The sequence below is a fragment of the Antrostomus carolinensis genome, unplaced genomic scaffold (genome assembly GCF_000700745.2).
Source record: "Antrostomus carolinensis isolate BGI_N321 unplaced genomic scaffold, ASM70074v2 scaffold11210, whole genome shotgun sequence".
NCBI lineage: Eukaryota > Metazoa > Chordata > Aves > Caprimulgiformes > Caprimulgidae > Antrostomus > Antrostomus carolinensis.
The window spans coordinates 25,564-41,208 of record NW_010290553.1 but is presented as its reverse complement, the minus strand read 5'-3'; the positions used below and the strand labels follow the sequence as shown (position 1 = coordinate 41,208).

Below are 15,645 nucleotides of genomic sequence, written 5' to 3'. Positions count from 1 at the left end.
TGCTTCTTGCTGTATCCTCTTTTCTCACTCACTCCCACTTCTCAGCATATGCACCTTTTCTGCAGGGCCAGGGTCTAGAAGGTGGTGATGGCAAGGGCAAGGCAACACCTCTACCTGGGATTATCTGACAGCCACAACAGGATGCCACTGGAGCCTGCCTCTGCAACGTTATTGCTTTTTATGTTTCCTGTAAGAGGGTGGGAGTGCAGGATGGAACATTATTCTCCTAATTAACTTAGATTCTGTGGTCTTTTCTAAAAATAATGCTGGCTTCTCTCCAGCCATCCTGCTAATAAAATAAACAAGCCTGCCAGAGCCCTACTAACTGTCAACATGGCTTGCTTTTCTGGTGTAGCCACCCCTTCCTCCTACAGCTAATCATTTACACGTCCTGATCTCTCCAGACTGTCACAGGCTACACACAGAGCTCTGGTATGACCTCCCTGCATGGTCCTGAACCTTTCATGTCTGCCTGCACCAGGCAGTTGTCACCATTTCCTCCTGCTCTGCCCTTCTTCCCTTTCCTGCTTCGCATCACCTCTGCTGCCACACACAGCATCCTGCGTGGCTCCTGCATGACTCATCACGAGAGAACGACCCCTTCCCCCACATCCTGCAGCACTCCTGCCCAGAGAGCCTTGCCTGGCTCCTATGCTGCTCCAAACCTGCCTGGGAAAGGCACTAATGCCAGCTTTCTTGCCCTTGTCCCTCACCAGGAGCAAGGACAGGCCTGAAATGGGGCAAACAACATGATATTTGGCTGGGAATATACCAGATACTTCCCCAAAAAGCAGACTGGCCTTCAAAATAAAGTTCACCTCTTGCCTGGCACTCTCTGCAGGCTTCTCCATCCTAGTTGGAGGTCACTCCCCAGGCCCCTGAAGGTGTTCAGAAGCTCAGAAAAAGGCACACTGCACTGGCAGAGGAAATTGCTCACTGGTAGCTGGTGTTTTCCACAGCCATTGTTTGCTGCTCTGCTCTCCTCTCCCAGAAATCCCCACAAATATGACAATTGCATGGGCTCTGTAGCTGTCTTCTGTTAGCAGAGGCAGCTGGCATCACTGCCTAGCAGAAGTGCCTCCCCCCCTCAGACAAGTGTCAATAAATCCCCTTGTATTTGTCCTGTGTACAATGGCATTCTTGTGCTGCAGCCACCCTGCTGCACAATGTACCCAAATCTCTTACTTAAAATAGATGCTATCATACTAGGCAGTGCAAATCTTCAGCTCTCTGATTTCATACCACTTGTTGCACATTAAGTTAATTAACATTGGCTTGTAGCTACTTCTGTATGAGAGTGGTTTTGTTTGGGTTCTTTTGGGGTTTTGGTTTGGTTTTTTTTTTTTAAAGTCTTATACAAGAAATAAACACAGAAATGAAACACTAGCTGAGTGGAACTATGATAAAATTCTTTTGAGCATCCTGGCTGGAGGAGTGTTGCTATCATATGCAGGACTGTTGCTTACGCTTTCTTGGAAGCTTTGTCTGTAAATGACAAACAAAAGCCCTAGGCTTTTTTCTTTTCCTCTTGCTCAAAAGCTATTATATTACATGTGCATCTCAAACCTGTAAAAGACAAGCAGGTTATTGTTAGGGCAAGGCTGCCACCTGGCATGGGGATTAAGGGGTGTTTCTCAAAAGCACTTCACTTGTTGCATTTGAGAATTGTTATCACTACTCATTTCTTTTCCCTCTAGTATTTGCAAGGGGAGAGCTCAAAGCTGTATCTCTATGGACTCAGTGAATGCCCATCTGTCTATCACTGTTAAATATACTATGTCAGACCAAAAGCAAAATACAAAGCAGGAGCAGGGGAAAGTCAGTAGTCATGACCAGCATTGGAGCAGTGTCCATCAAGGGCTAGTATTCTTGAACTGACACCCAGGAGGCCTGAGCTTAGATTCCAGAGTCTGGATGAGTGGCTTCTAACCTAGCAAATAGTTGTTTCAGTGTAAAGAGCTTTCCAGGGAACGGAGCCAAGAACATTCATATGATAGTCTACGGAGCCTTTGGTGGGAGAAAAGTGGCTGCTTCAAGCTAGGGAGAAGTTACTGTTGCTGCCAGGAAGGTGTATTGTGATCACCAGCCAGGGAGGTGGCACACACCAGCAGCAGCTGCAGTCTGCTGTTAGTTAAGTAATGACCTGCTTGTATAGGAAAGTTCAAAGAAGCCTTGCATAGGCTTTAGGTAGATAGGATGTATGCAGCCTCGTATAGGAGGTCAGAGGGCTGTTCCCTTCTTGGAACCCTTCCTGGATTATTTCAGGTTTTTGGTAACTGCTAAACAGCTGCTGCTTAGTCTCAGAGTTGCTCCCATTAAGAGAAGTCACTTCTGGTGACATTCTGGTAAGCACAGGACTTGGAAATCACAGGACTTGGAAATCACTTTGGATGAAACATACAAGAAAATACTTGATAAAATACCAGTAAGGGAGGTGGTCAGCTTTTAAGGGAATTATGGATATCATGCCTGATAAGCCTTCCAGTAAAGAATTCTTCCTAATATCCAACATTAATGTGTACCAAGCCAGAGAAATAGCTGTGACTTGCAGTATATCTTGGCCATGCCCTTGCTTGTTTTACCTCTTCTGAAGATGCATTTGCTGACATGGTGTCAATAAATAGCTCTGCTGAACAAATACAATTTTTTGTTGTTCCTAAAACACTGCATGGTGATTACCTCTGTTAAAATGCTGGTGAAATTTGGAACCCAAAAAAAGTAGTCCAAGCCTTCATACCAGTGGTCCTGTAGTCCCTCACAGAGGAACTTAACTTCTCTGATAAGACTCACTTGAATGAACCACTGCTGGTTGTTAAACACACTGGTCTCAGTCATGAGGACTGGTCTCAGTCCTCAGCCTTTCTTCCATTTCCTTTTTCCCCGTCCCCTGAATCTACTTTTAACATCACAGCAATTCTACATTTATCTTTCTACTTCTACTTTCTACCTACTGAAGAGTAGGTCAAAGCAACAGAAGAGGAAGTGCTGGCTATTGGCAACAACCAACACGGTATTATACTAACTTACATAAGCTGGCAGTCAGATGTTCCTCATGTAACAATCCAGAGCTTATCACCAGGCCAGGTGGTCTGACACCATCCCATACTGAAGGCTAGACCAGTTCTAGCTCTCTTTTGCCAGCCACATCGACACAGTGATCTCCCATTTCCAGTAGAAGGACCATCAGGTGGGATGTTTTCTGCACCTGACATGCAAACACAGACCTGACCTCAGTGCTGGCATTTGGCTCCTTCATGAGCCAAAGGGAACTGTCCCATGCACACCACTGACCCACCCTGAATTTGGCAGAGTAAGTCAGGCTGTGCTGCCAAGGTCCTATTCAAAGTCCCACAGCTCCACGGGTGAATCTTTCCCTGAAATTTGCCAAATTGTACATTCAGAGAGGCTGCCAGAGGCTTAGGAAATAATGAGGGATGCTGTGCTTACTGTGCTTTTTAGCTTGATAACAAATACTGGGATACACTCTGCCACCCACGTGCTTAATGCTCAGTATGCTTGAGCAGTTTGTGTTGCAGACCTGTAGCTGCATTGCAGAAGAACACAGGAACGGAGGCTTGAGATTTCAACAGTCAAGTGCAGAAGAAGTTGGCATTTGAGCGACTGATTTGTACTGGGGGCAAAGCACATTAGTTGGATGAGTCTGCTGAAATGAGCAGCAGTGAAGTAATTGATATTGGCACCAAAGGGCAGTCAGGTTTCAGGATTAACTCTGTGATTGCAGTGAACTGCTGTTTTTACTTTGCTATGCTAAGTCTGTTCCAAATGTCTTGAGGATTAAATACATAAAATGATCAAACATGATGAGAATCTCTTCCCAGCAGCTGTAATCTTTTAAATTTCTTAATCCACCTGAAATAAGAAAGCTTAAAATGTGGAGATCCTGACTAAAAAAGCTACCATGACATTTATCAAGTGATTCAGTGACAGTGCTAAAAATAGTCTCGGAAAGATCCATACTCTCAAGCTTCATAATTACACTGCAATCTTCAGTACGACTCATTTAGGATTTAGGCAGCTCATGTCTCATGCCCACACCCTGTTTTTTTTCCGCCTACAGGTACCTGCTGGAGCAGGATTTCCCAGGGATGAGGATTGGACCAGAGCCTACAACTGACTCCTTTATAGCAGTTATGCAAGGAGATGTGGAAGGAATTGTTCCTGGAAACGCATTAGTGGTGGATCCCAAAAAACCGTTCAGGAAACTCAACGCCTTTGGCAATGCCTTTTTGAACAGGTCAGTACTCAAGAACTTAGTTGCTCTAGAGAATAAAGCTAGAGCCTAATGAGGAGCATAGCTAGCAATTTAAAGGGATAAGGCATTACACTGTTCTTCCTTTTCTGCCCCATCCTCATGGCTGATGCAAAGCCATTCCAGTCCTACTAGGGGCACATAAGTCACTCACTGAAGGGCAGATTAACAAATTCAAGTGGGACAAACCTTCATTTTAGTTGAACAAAAAAGAAAAACCACAGCACAGCCAGTCAAGCTCATCCTGTAGGAGTCAAGGCAAATCTCTTTATTACACTTTGCTCTCCTGTGCTTTTCTATTCCTAACTTCTTCCATTGTGCCATCAGTTCAGTTCCCTGAAACTAAGTAGTCTGACCAGACATAGCCACTGAAGTCAGTAGAGAGGTGGAACTGTCACCAATATGCCTATCTGTGCTTTTCTGCATTTTTAAACATTGCTTGAATGTCCTCCTTGCAACAAAAACAGGCTCTCTGCATTCTGGTGACTTACACATTTAACCTCAGGTGCAAACTGATGACAGCTCGAATGTCTTTCCCATTAAAAAAACCTGTAGCAGGGGTTTTGGGCAGTGGCTGTGTGACATGAGGAATGTAACCTTTCCATCCCCTAGACCTACCCCAGCCATACTCAGTTTTGGATCTAGGCCTTGCGGGAAGCCAGCAGCACACACCCATATCCTAGATGAGCACAAACTGTGCTACAGCAGGCAGATGGGAACAGATGACCACACCCATCATCGGCGCCTTCCCTGCTAACACAGGGTGGGAGACATTGCAAATATGGCAGCTGCTCAGCCAAACAACCAGGAAAGCTGGGCTTTGGCTCCCTAACTTCTGAGCTTAGTGTCTAGCCAGAGAGTACAGCGTCTCCTAGCAGCACTGACCACAGGAGTGCTGGTGTAGGCTGTACAAAGACAGGGAAGGGACCTGCAGAGGGGCATGGGAAGAAGCTTGGTAAGAGGGACCTTGCTGGAGTCACTACTATGGAGAGAATCTCACAGTGCCTCTGGGTGAATCTGGAAGTGCTATCTGATCATTACACAGGCTCATCATTCAAAAACATGGTTCTGCACCAGAGAGACTTTGCGATGCTTTCAATATTTTATAGGGCCCAGAACATCTGCATCTGGCCAAGTGACTGCCCACTAGGAGAGGAAGGTGGTTTCCCCTAAGAAAATAACTCCTGCCTGGAGTGTGGAGATAGTATATGAAGGGAATATCATTCAGAGCAGCTCTGCTGATGGCCAAGAACAGCCACAGCTGGCAGACGGTTCACTGCAAAGGAGAAGCAACACCAGAAGTAAGGAGGCCAGGCATGGGGGGCAAAAAAGCAGACACTCCTGAACTGGGCCGATTGATGTGTCTGGAATGCAGTTTGCTACAAATACAGCAAGGGATCTCTGTGTCCATTAGCCTATTTCCCTGTACCATGCTGTGCTCTTGTTACTCTCTTGCTACTCCTCTCCTGTGAGAAAGCCGTCAAGCATGTGCCTGTCAGGACAGCAGGGCAGAGGAGCACATCAGTGATTCAGCAGCAGAAGTGCAGTCCTGCTAGCAGTGTAAGGAGTAGCCACTAATTAACTCCTTTTCTGCTGACAGATAAAAAAAGAGGGGTAATAATTTCTAAACTGGCAGAGGAAGACACGCTAAGGGGGACGAGCTCAGAAGTGTGAGCATCACAGTGCTGAAAATGCAGTTGGTAAAACCCAGCTAATTAGGGAATTAAGCACATGCAAGAATTGACTCAGGGGGCCAGAAATTTAGCAGATGTAAGGCAGGGTGCACCCACTGGACTGGATTAAGCCACCCACATTTACCCCTGTTGTGGCCCTGGCTTCTTGGCAAGAGAAAATGTGGAGCTGTCTCTGCCTTGCACATATTTTGCTGCTGCTATGTGTTTCCTAAGGCACTAACCTCAGCTAGGAGGCTCTAAGCAGGAAATTTAAAGAAGGGAGATAATCTCCAGGAGCAACCCATCTAAACTGAGATAAGAGAGTGACTGTGGGCAAGTCCACTCTACCCTTGGGTGGTAACAATTGGCTGTGGGGACCAGTGGAAAGAAACAGAGCAGCACAAAGCTGTAACATTCACACAGACCATGATGGTCTCAGCTGAGAGGTGGCAGCCCACAGCACTGTCCTGTGCTGTACAGAGCCTGCTGCTCTGGGGGCGATAAGTGGAGGAACAGAAGCAGTGAGCATCCAGCCTCAGCTGATACTTCCTTCCCAGCAGAGACTGGGATCTGCTGCCTTCCAGGAAGCAAGAGAAGAGAGGTACAGTCAGGATTTGGCTAATGGTGCTGCTCAGAGCCTGTCTCCTCTCCCCCTTCATTCCTCAGAGGTGGAACACCTGCCCATACCTTCCTGGCTAAGCACAGAGATAGGTCTGGCAAGCTGCCTGGGGCTGAAAGGATAGCAGCTCTGCAGTACCATGCTCTGACCCTGGTCTCTTGTCCTCCTTTCCTTGCCCCAGGTGGTTCCTGGGTATTGAGAGAAAGGCTTGTTTTCCTCACTCCAACTCTGTTGGCAGTACCCCAGCTCTGGAGGCATCCCAGCAGAGAGATTAGAGGTTGCACCTCATTATCAGGAGGCACCAAGGGCTTGGAGCAAAATCAGGAATCTCACCCATTACTTTCATATCACATTGGCTTGGTTGCAAGATTCCTCCCACCCCCAAAGTACATCTTGGGAAGCTAAGGTGGAGTCAGTCCCACTTTTGTGTTGACAACAGCAGGAGACATCATGGATAACAGATTCTTCCTTCACCCCCATGCTCTGCCTGTAAGGGCAGTGGAAGTCTAGTTTGGCACCACACTCTTCCCTTCATATGGCCCCGGACAGAATTAGGTCATGCTCTCTGAAGTCCTGCAGTTCTGCTGGGATGGCAGGAAAGCAGCAGCCTTAACAACCTTGCCAACAGAGCCAGAATGCACTCAGTCATGCTGGCCTCTGACCTTCTATCTGAAATCTCCTGTGGAGTACTTTCCCTAGAGAAACTGGTAGAAAATCCTCTTGCCTGAACCATTTAGTCTTAGACCACAACGAATACTCAGGGCTGTAACAAAGGAGAGGAAACCTGGGCTGGGGAATAACATGACCTCCTGAGCCTTTTGTTCACTGCTGCTGTGCCTGGCACTCAACAGGAGAATCAAGCCAGCCCCCCTCTTCTGCATAAGGTTTTACACGTTCTGAAGTGCTTCTTGTTGCCACCTGCCAAGCTGTGGATGTGGGAGAGAGAGGCTGTAATACATGGTCTGAAATAGCTAACAGCTTACGAGAGAAGACACTCATCTAACCCATGATGATTCACTCTTGTCAGAATCTTCTCGGAGTCATACAAGTAGAAAAATTGGGGTGAGGTCGTGGCATAGCCTGGAGGAATTCCTAGCTGCAGGGACTTCATCAGAATCAGCTGCTCATCAGAGCACGGCATGACTCTTGTCTGCCTTGATTGCATCAAGTGGCCCTTGTGCCAACCCCCAGCCTTTATGTACTTCTGCTTCCTCCCACAGTAACATGCTTCTTATGCCTGGGTGTCACACCACCCTTTTAATATGCATAGATATATATACACACGCACATTATTTATAGCTGCTTGGAATGCCATCACAAAAAGGCTATCCACAAAACGCTCCTGGGAGCCACAGAAGCTGACAGATTTTTGCTGGCCTTTGCTGTTACCAGCAACTGAAATAGATGAGCTGCAACCCACTAAAAACAAGCACAAGGTACTCTTAGCGATTTGCACAGATACAAGATGGGGAAGGACTGAAGAGCAATTACACAGAAACGGAGCTGCACAGGGGGAAGGAGTGAATTACAAACTGAGTGTAAGTCAGCAGTGTCGTACTGCTGTGAAAAAAGCAAATATCTTACTGAGATATATAAACAGGACTGTTATATGTAAGAGATAAGGAGCAATCTCATCCACTCTGTTCACCTCTGGCAATGTCACAGCTGGAATACCCATGTCAGCCTGAAGAAATATGTGGAGCAGTTTGAGAGGACCCAAAGGAAAGCTACAAGGGTCTTCAGGGATTTCGAAAGAGCTGGAAAGGCAGCCAGAGAGAACTGCAAGAGATAAGGGGGGGAAAAAAATAAAACAAAACACAAAAACCCCCCAAAACCTGTTTTCTTTAGAGGAAAGACTGAGGAGAGACATTGCAACAAGATGGGAAAAGGAAGTAATTTTCCATGTCTGCTGTGTTTGAGACTGAAAGGTATTGTAGCATAGGAGATTGAGATTAGACAGTAAGAAAAAGAGGTTTTGCTGTAAGTATAATTAAGTAATGAAGTAGACTCTCAGCGAGTCTGCGTTGTTGTGGGTTTGAAGAACACTTTAGACAAACATCTGATTGATCCTGCCTTGAGGCAGGAGGATAAGACTAAGTAACCTCTTGAGATCTCATGCTGCCTATGCGTTAGGATTTCCATGGTGCAAGAATAGGGCACTTTCTGTCTGTTTAAGACCAAATTTAAAAGAGAACAAAAATCTTACAACATTGTCGATTTTTCTTTTAAACAAGTTCCTTCAGTTCACTTGAGTTCAGGACCCTGCAGGGGAGCGCTTAAGTGAAGAAAAACAAATACCACTTCTTGCTAAAATCTAAACAGCAAATGAAAACATTTATTTTCATGTTTTCATTAATAATTCACAACTTGGGGGCCACATAAAAAAAACCTGTTATAGGTCTTGACTGGGACTCATGTTCCAGAAGCAGCAGAATAGTCAGAGATAGTGCTCAGTTCTGGCTTTTCTCATTTCTTTAAATCAAGAGTAACTCCAAGCTCCATCTGAAGACTTGTAAGCAAGGTCAGAGCCTGGCTTCTTCTATGCTGCCTGTGGTGTTCAGCACATCATAAATACCCTTTGCTTTTGTTTTAAACACATGTATTTTCACGCAGGTTCGTGTGTGCCCAGCTACCTAATCCTGTGTTAGAGAGCATCAGCGTCATTGATACACCAGGAATCCTTTCTGGAGAAAAACAGAGAATTAGCAGAGGTAAGTCTTCCAAACTTTAGTAGTGAAAGCCAAAGGGATTCTGTGTGAGTTTCACCTCAAGTTGTAAAAGCTGTAGGCAGAAACATTAGTAGGAGTCTCTCAGAGATACAGGATGACTTTACCAATGTCCCTTTGGACTTGATTTGCAATCTGCTATAGAGAATTTAAATGCTTTTAGGGCAGGTTACTGACAAGGCCAGCAGTACCCACATCACAGTCCAGTATTTCCCAGTGGAACACATTTCCATCAGAAAGAGTCAGTTAATACATCTCTGCTGTACAGAAGCACTTGCTTTCTGTGACTTGTTGGTGAGCCATAGGCAAGGCTCCCATGGCAATCAACCTGGTTTCTTTCCAGTTGACGTAGCAGGTTTCTTGCACTGTCTAGACTTCCTAAATCTAGCATAGTACTGGACTGGGGTTAAGAGCTATTGGCACCCAAGTTCCTCACTGCAGTGGGGAATCTGGAAATCCTGGGGGCACTAAATAGAGCTGATGAATAGCACTAAGTCTCTTAGGGAACTTCTGAGTGCCTCAGGCTGACCCTCTGAAGTAGGCAACATCTTGATACTTTAAACCTAACGTCTGTGGGCATTTTCTTACTCTGTAAGGTGGTGGTAGCACAGGTCATATTTCTTGCAGGTTCCTTAGACAAAGCTGGTGGCTGTGCATAATTTCATTGAAAGAAAGCCATGAGTAGTAATCACAGGTTTGAGAAGATCAGTTCTCATTCACACCACCTATTAACAAAGCAGTTAAGTTTGAGCAGCGCAGGCTCTACCCACAGTGCTGAGATCTTTCCCATATTACAGTGTTCTGTCCTGTAAGGTTTCTGATTACTCATGCCTTTGCCACTTTTACAACACTCCTTTGCATTGAAATTGTTCTTGGAAACTTCCTTTTCTCTTTTAATTGAGCAGCCACCTTGCACAGAGCCAGGTCTTGTTTGTTGTACTGGGATCTTCCACCACTGGGACCTTAGCTAAAGTGTCAGTAAAGCTATAAAGGACAGCTATAGTTAGTTGAAAACTCACATTAAGGTTTTCAGCATGGGTCTCTGCACTGCTAGGGGCTCATTAATTCCTTCCAGGCAGTCTACAAAAGGTAGCAAGATACACAGGCCTTCATCAGAAGGTTGAAAAACATGCTGTGCGAGCATTCCTCCCTTCAGCAGAAAGTGTTTAAAAGTGGAGATAAACAAAAAATTTATATTACATGGTATAAACATTTTTTAGTTAAAAAATGCCACTGAAAGCAACCAGTTCTCTTGTGGAACTATCACTATGAAGAAAACTTGCTTAGGAGGAAATATTTTTGTTCTTAAAGAAAAAAAAAAGATGACATTGTACTTGAGTCAAAATGGACATATTTCAAGTCCCAAAAAAGGTTTCCATAGCCCCTTTCCCAAATCTCCTCACTAGTTCAAATCCTGACATATATTGCAAGATTTTTTTCTTGTTTTCCAGCTATTTCCAGTGCTAAAAATATCCTCCTGCAAAATGTACTGGCACTTCTTGCTCCTCCTTTTGCAAAATTTCTCTATCAGCCTCCCAGTGGGCCTTGGTGTCCCATTCCTGCAGCTACTCTAGTAAATGTCAGCAGTGCCAGAACACACTGATGCACAGCTGTGCACTGTTAGGAAAGTCACTGGTGCACTTTGACCCAAACCAATAACGCCTCTCCAAACATCTGGGAACAGCTGAGGGAATGTTCCTCAGAAGCAGAGAAGGCTAAAGGGGAGTTCCAATTCTCTAAGCTTTTGCACGCTATAGCTATTTGTAGCTGTCTCAGCATGTGGGGCAAGTTCTTCCTGGACAACTTTTCTGCCCTTAGTGCAATTAAGTGCCTGTACATTGGCCCTGTGACTACAGCGTGTGGTCACACCACCCTTTGTGCCAGGAGGTGAGAATTACTAGATGGAGCACAACCATTTCCTGCTCATCCTGTCATCCCAGGAATTTGCTCTGCTACACCTCCAACCAGACAAGGGGGCTGTCACAACCTGTCTGTCAACTGACCTAATCACAACAGTTAAAAGTGGGATCTCACTATGTCACCATTTATATCCAGGACAGCCTTAAACTGCTCACATGGGCTGCTGGATGGCCTTTCAATAGCTACAAGACAAGATCCTTATCTGCTTTAGATCAACATAGCTTTGTTGAAGCTGGCAGAACTCCAGCAATTTCTGTCTGCAGGGGATCCAGCCCAGGGAGCAGAAAGAGTCAAAATTTGAGTGCTGAGGTGCTTGTGTGTAGGAAAGGCTGATGGCAGGCATCGGCTTGAGCTTATCCCTTTGAAAGGGAGTGCTCACCTCCCAGCTCTCATGGAAGGGGCATAGGAAAAAGCAGTGAGGCTGGCGCCTTTGCTACCAAGCTTACGAGTCAGCTGCCCTTGGTAGCACGTTGGTTTTGGAGGCAGATAGAGCAATAATGTGGTTTCCAGGCAGAAAACAAGACAGTGCTAAAAACCGCTGACACACCAAAATGCTCCTGCCCTCCAATACCTTCCCAGCCTGCTCAGATTTCACTTGTGAATGAAGCAAGACCTGAGGGAGTCTTACAGAGGTTTCCCAAGAGACACTTTGAAGTTTCTTTAACTGCTGCTCTTCTTATCCCCATTGTTTGCTAGTAGTAGGTTTTAAGACCCTCAGACTGGGGTACCTGTGATGCAAGGTCAGGGAAGGGAATAGATAGTAAAGCAACTTTCTGTCATAAATTTGAGGGGAAAAAGTAGAGATGCAAAAGACACATCAGGCTTTCCCAGCCTGCCCATCCCATGAGAAACAGCAGCATTTCTAAAAATAGGAAATTCCTCTCACTGGGAACATCACAAGTCCGTCTCCTTTCCTTTCCCGTTAGACATCAGGAACATTAGCTAATCTATACAGTGCCAGTTTAGCAGAATATCATGGTATCAAAGCTTAGCAACCTGTGAGGGCCACTTTATACCCCTGAATTTCAAGGCAATAGCTATTCCTGTTACTGCATCCATGTTTTAAGGAGTAGGAGCAAGGAAACTGATGAATCATAGACCAAGACCAGGTTCTGAAGCTTTTCATTTGTCTGAACTCACCTCTGAATTAAATTTACCACCTCGTTGCCATTGGAAAGACTAACATGACAGACAACCAAATCCCTGCCCCAATGGACAAACAGCGTGCAGAAGCACCAGTGTGCCAGTGTCCATGCCAGCAGCAGCCTCATGTAGCCAGCAGCAGGGCTTGGCAAATGGATAGCAAGCTTTCCTCCAAGGAATGCTGTATAACCCTGAGAAACAGAGCTCTGGACTGGCTGTCTTCCAGGACACCACTACATGATCATAAGAGCCACCTTCCCCCTACAGAGCAGCCTATGAAGTTCCCCAATAGAAGACCAACAGGTTTGGGCCTGTCAGGCAGTTAAGGGTGATACAGTCTATGATAGCTGAAGTCCACATCCCCTTGGCATGCAGTGAGATCACCAGCACTGACACAGCTGCTGCTCTCAGGCTCTGGTAAAAAGTGGAGCCAAGGAGCTGCCTGCAGTGATTTGTCCTACTGAGCTCCTATGACTCATGCACTTCATGGTGGGCACCCTTGGCATCACAGGTGTGTTAGCTCGACCCCCTAGGATATACAGGTTGCTTTTACAGGCCTGGTGGGAAGTTTCCAAGAAGTCACAGCCCAAAGCATCCTGCCCTTCCCTGCTTCTGTATTATCCCTGCCTGGAGAACAGCTGGTTCTCTTCTGGTCTTTTTCACATGCTGGGGCATGGATCTATGTCCATGCATGAAGAACTAGTCATTGCATTGCCTCTGTGTCCTTCTCCTTTCTTTCCTTCCATTGTTTCCAGCACAAGGCAACAGCAGGCTACAGAGATACCCACAGGGGAGATATTTGTACCAAAGCCAGCACAGTTTTGGCTGCTTTGACAATTTGTTAATAATATGGATGCTATCCATTTGCAAAACACTCTTCTAGTGTCACATAATGAGCCCAGGCCATCCTGCCGGGATGGAAGATGAGAAAGGCATGACTGTACTGAAATAAATGAGGACAAAGGAAAGGACCACAGGTCAAGTTATGCAGTACAGCAGAGACAGGGTAGGAGTTAGGAGATAATTCATCATCTTGAGCAGTCTTGCCATACTAATTGAGGCACCTGGTAACAGCAACTCATGTGCGTCAGTAGCAGTGCCATCCCTGGGGGGCTGAGCCTTACACGCTCTGCTGACCATCAGTCTCGACCTACACATGCCCTGAGCTAAGCAGATCCAAGTCTGCCAAGTTCAGTGTTGCCCTGGCCAAGTTGTATTTGATCCCTTTTTTCAGGGTAGTACTTCCTGAATGTATCCTGAACACTTAAATCATCTCCACCCTATATATGTCACCACCTTCCTTTCTGGTATTAGCAGTGCACACAAGGTCCTAGCCAGGAGGTGAGAACTGGCAGCTTCATTCCCCATCAGCTTTCATTCCAGTACATACTACTCCAACCTTTTTCCAGCCTTCCACCCAGTTCCATTCTGCTGGCTGCAGTGCAGCCCAGGCTTCCCATAGCCAAGGGGAAAAAAACCAACCAACCAAACAAAAAAAACCCAAACCACACACTAGCCTCGCTGTCTTTCCTGGGAAGGAAGAGTTCCCAGTGACCAGCACCTTCAGCACCCAGGGATATTTAGTCACTCACCAGCTAAGAAAAATACTAATGGGCAACAGTCTTTGGCAGTGCAGAGCTCTCAGACTGTGTCTCAAATAGCCATGCTTGGAAGGGAAAGGCAAACACCAAGGGAATTGATGTTCTCCCACTTCATGCAATGTTGTTTAGGGTACAATGGCAACAGGAAAATATTTTTTCTGAAGAGCTTTGTCATGTGTGCTAGCAACAGCATGATACACAACTGAAAGCATCCACCCTGAAAGCCTCTAAGAGGGAGGCATTTCAAGTATTTGCTATAATACTCCCCATTGGTGATGTTTGCTTATATTCTGTATTTCACTGCCTGTGAGGGTGAAAGTGCACTGACTAGTTTTGACTTCCCAGTTCACCTGCATTACTGCAGTGCAGTAACTGCTCTGCCAGCTTGCCTGATTTTATCACAGTCTCACAAACACACACTGTTCCACTGAAAGCCTCAGTTCCTATAGGCACACAGTTCTGCAGTTCCTCCAAGAGCAGTGCAGAAATGAGCATGCAATCTGCACAGTTCTGGCCTTTTTTATTCATATGTGAATGTTTTTATTCATATGTGAAGGCGCAAGTCTGACACTTCTGATCTGAAAGCACGATGCAAACTAGAACTCAACATTATATTTGGGTTATGGGAAGACTAAACCATGATTCTGTTCAGGGTGAGGAGAAGGGGGAGGTGCTGTCCTCATGATTTGGGTTGGAAATATTGCTGTGTTTTGCATTTCCAGAACTGGAAGAGAAAAAAAAATACTGCAGAAGAACTGAGTTTAAGTAGTTGCCCAGATAGAAAGGTCTGTGCTTTTTTTCCCCCCACTCCTGTTACCATATAGCAAGTACTTAATTTGTGTCTGATTTTGAACAGTTGATCTAGCAAGTCTGATTTTTAGATCAGTTGTTCAATTTGTCCATTTTATTGTCCACTGTGTACTCCAGAAATACCCTAAGTATCTGTTTCTTCGAGGAAAGATAGTCATGTCCATCAGTATCTCATCAATTTGCATTATTTATGCCCATCATGTATCAGCATCCTGAGTAACAATGGAGAAGGACTGTGTTTCGTGGTCACTAGTAGCAGCTATCAGTTACTGATGGCCATTTCAGGACAGCCTTTCAAACATTATTTCTCCCCATATTTAAACTATGTGTACTGGGAGAATTCAGTTAATGTTTGGACACTGTAGTAAAAAAAACTTCCTTGGAATTCTGGCTATGTGTCAGTGCTGCTCCGCACTGACCTCTCTGGAAAACTTGGCCTGTATTCAGATGCCTTCTGAGGTCTCAAAATCTGAGTAGGAACCGATTTGAGGATTGGCCCAAGCAGCAGGAAACACTCAGTCCACCTGTCACAAATGACAGAGATCTAAATGTCTAAAGGGTGGAAGGTACAAGTTCTGCTGTGTGCACATAGAAGCTAAACAGGCTGTGTAAAGGAAACTTTGCCCTGGACAATGCTCTCATCAGTTTTACTCCACCCAAGTTGAACTTGTCTAGTGAGGTTTCACTCTGTTTCCACTGACATAAAGCAAGAGCCCCATCAGGCTCCAAGTCTCTTCCCAACCCCAAAACCCTTGTCATAAACAACATGAAGGCAAAAGGCCACAGCCTGCCACTCCATATACTGGTTAATGTAAATGTTAGCATTAGCAGTCTGACACCAGCCCACCTTTCCTAGTTGGGAACAGAGGCAGATTTGCTGTGC

At 45.5% G+C, this 15,645-nt stretch overlaps 1 protein-coding gene across 1 annotated transcript in view; it reads left to right on the top strand.

Moving 5' to 3' along the window:
* Positions 1 to 15,645, top strand: part of LOC104529322 (EH domain-containing protein 3) — a 29,309-nt gene that overhangs the window by 3,003 nt on the left and 10,661 nt on the right. The window contains exons 2-3 of the mRNA XM_010173605.2: positions 4,079 to 4,255; positions 9,176 to 9,273. Coding sequence (XP_010171907.1) covers positions 4,079 to 4,255; positions 9,176 to 9,273 — 275 coding nt within the window. The remainder of the gene's footprint in view (positions 1 to 4,078; positions 4,256 to 9,175; positions 9,274 to 15,645) is intronic.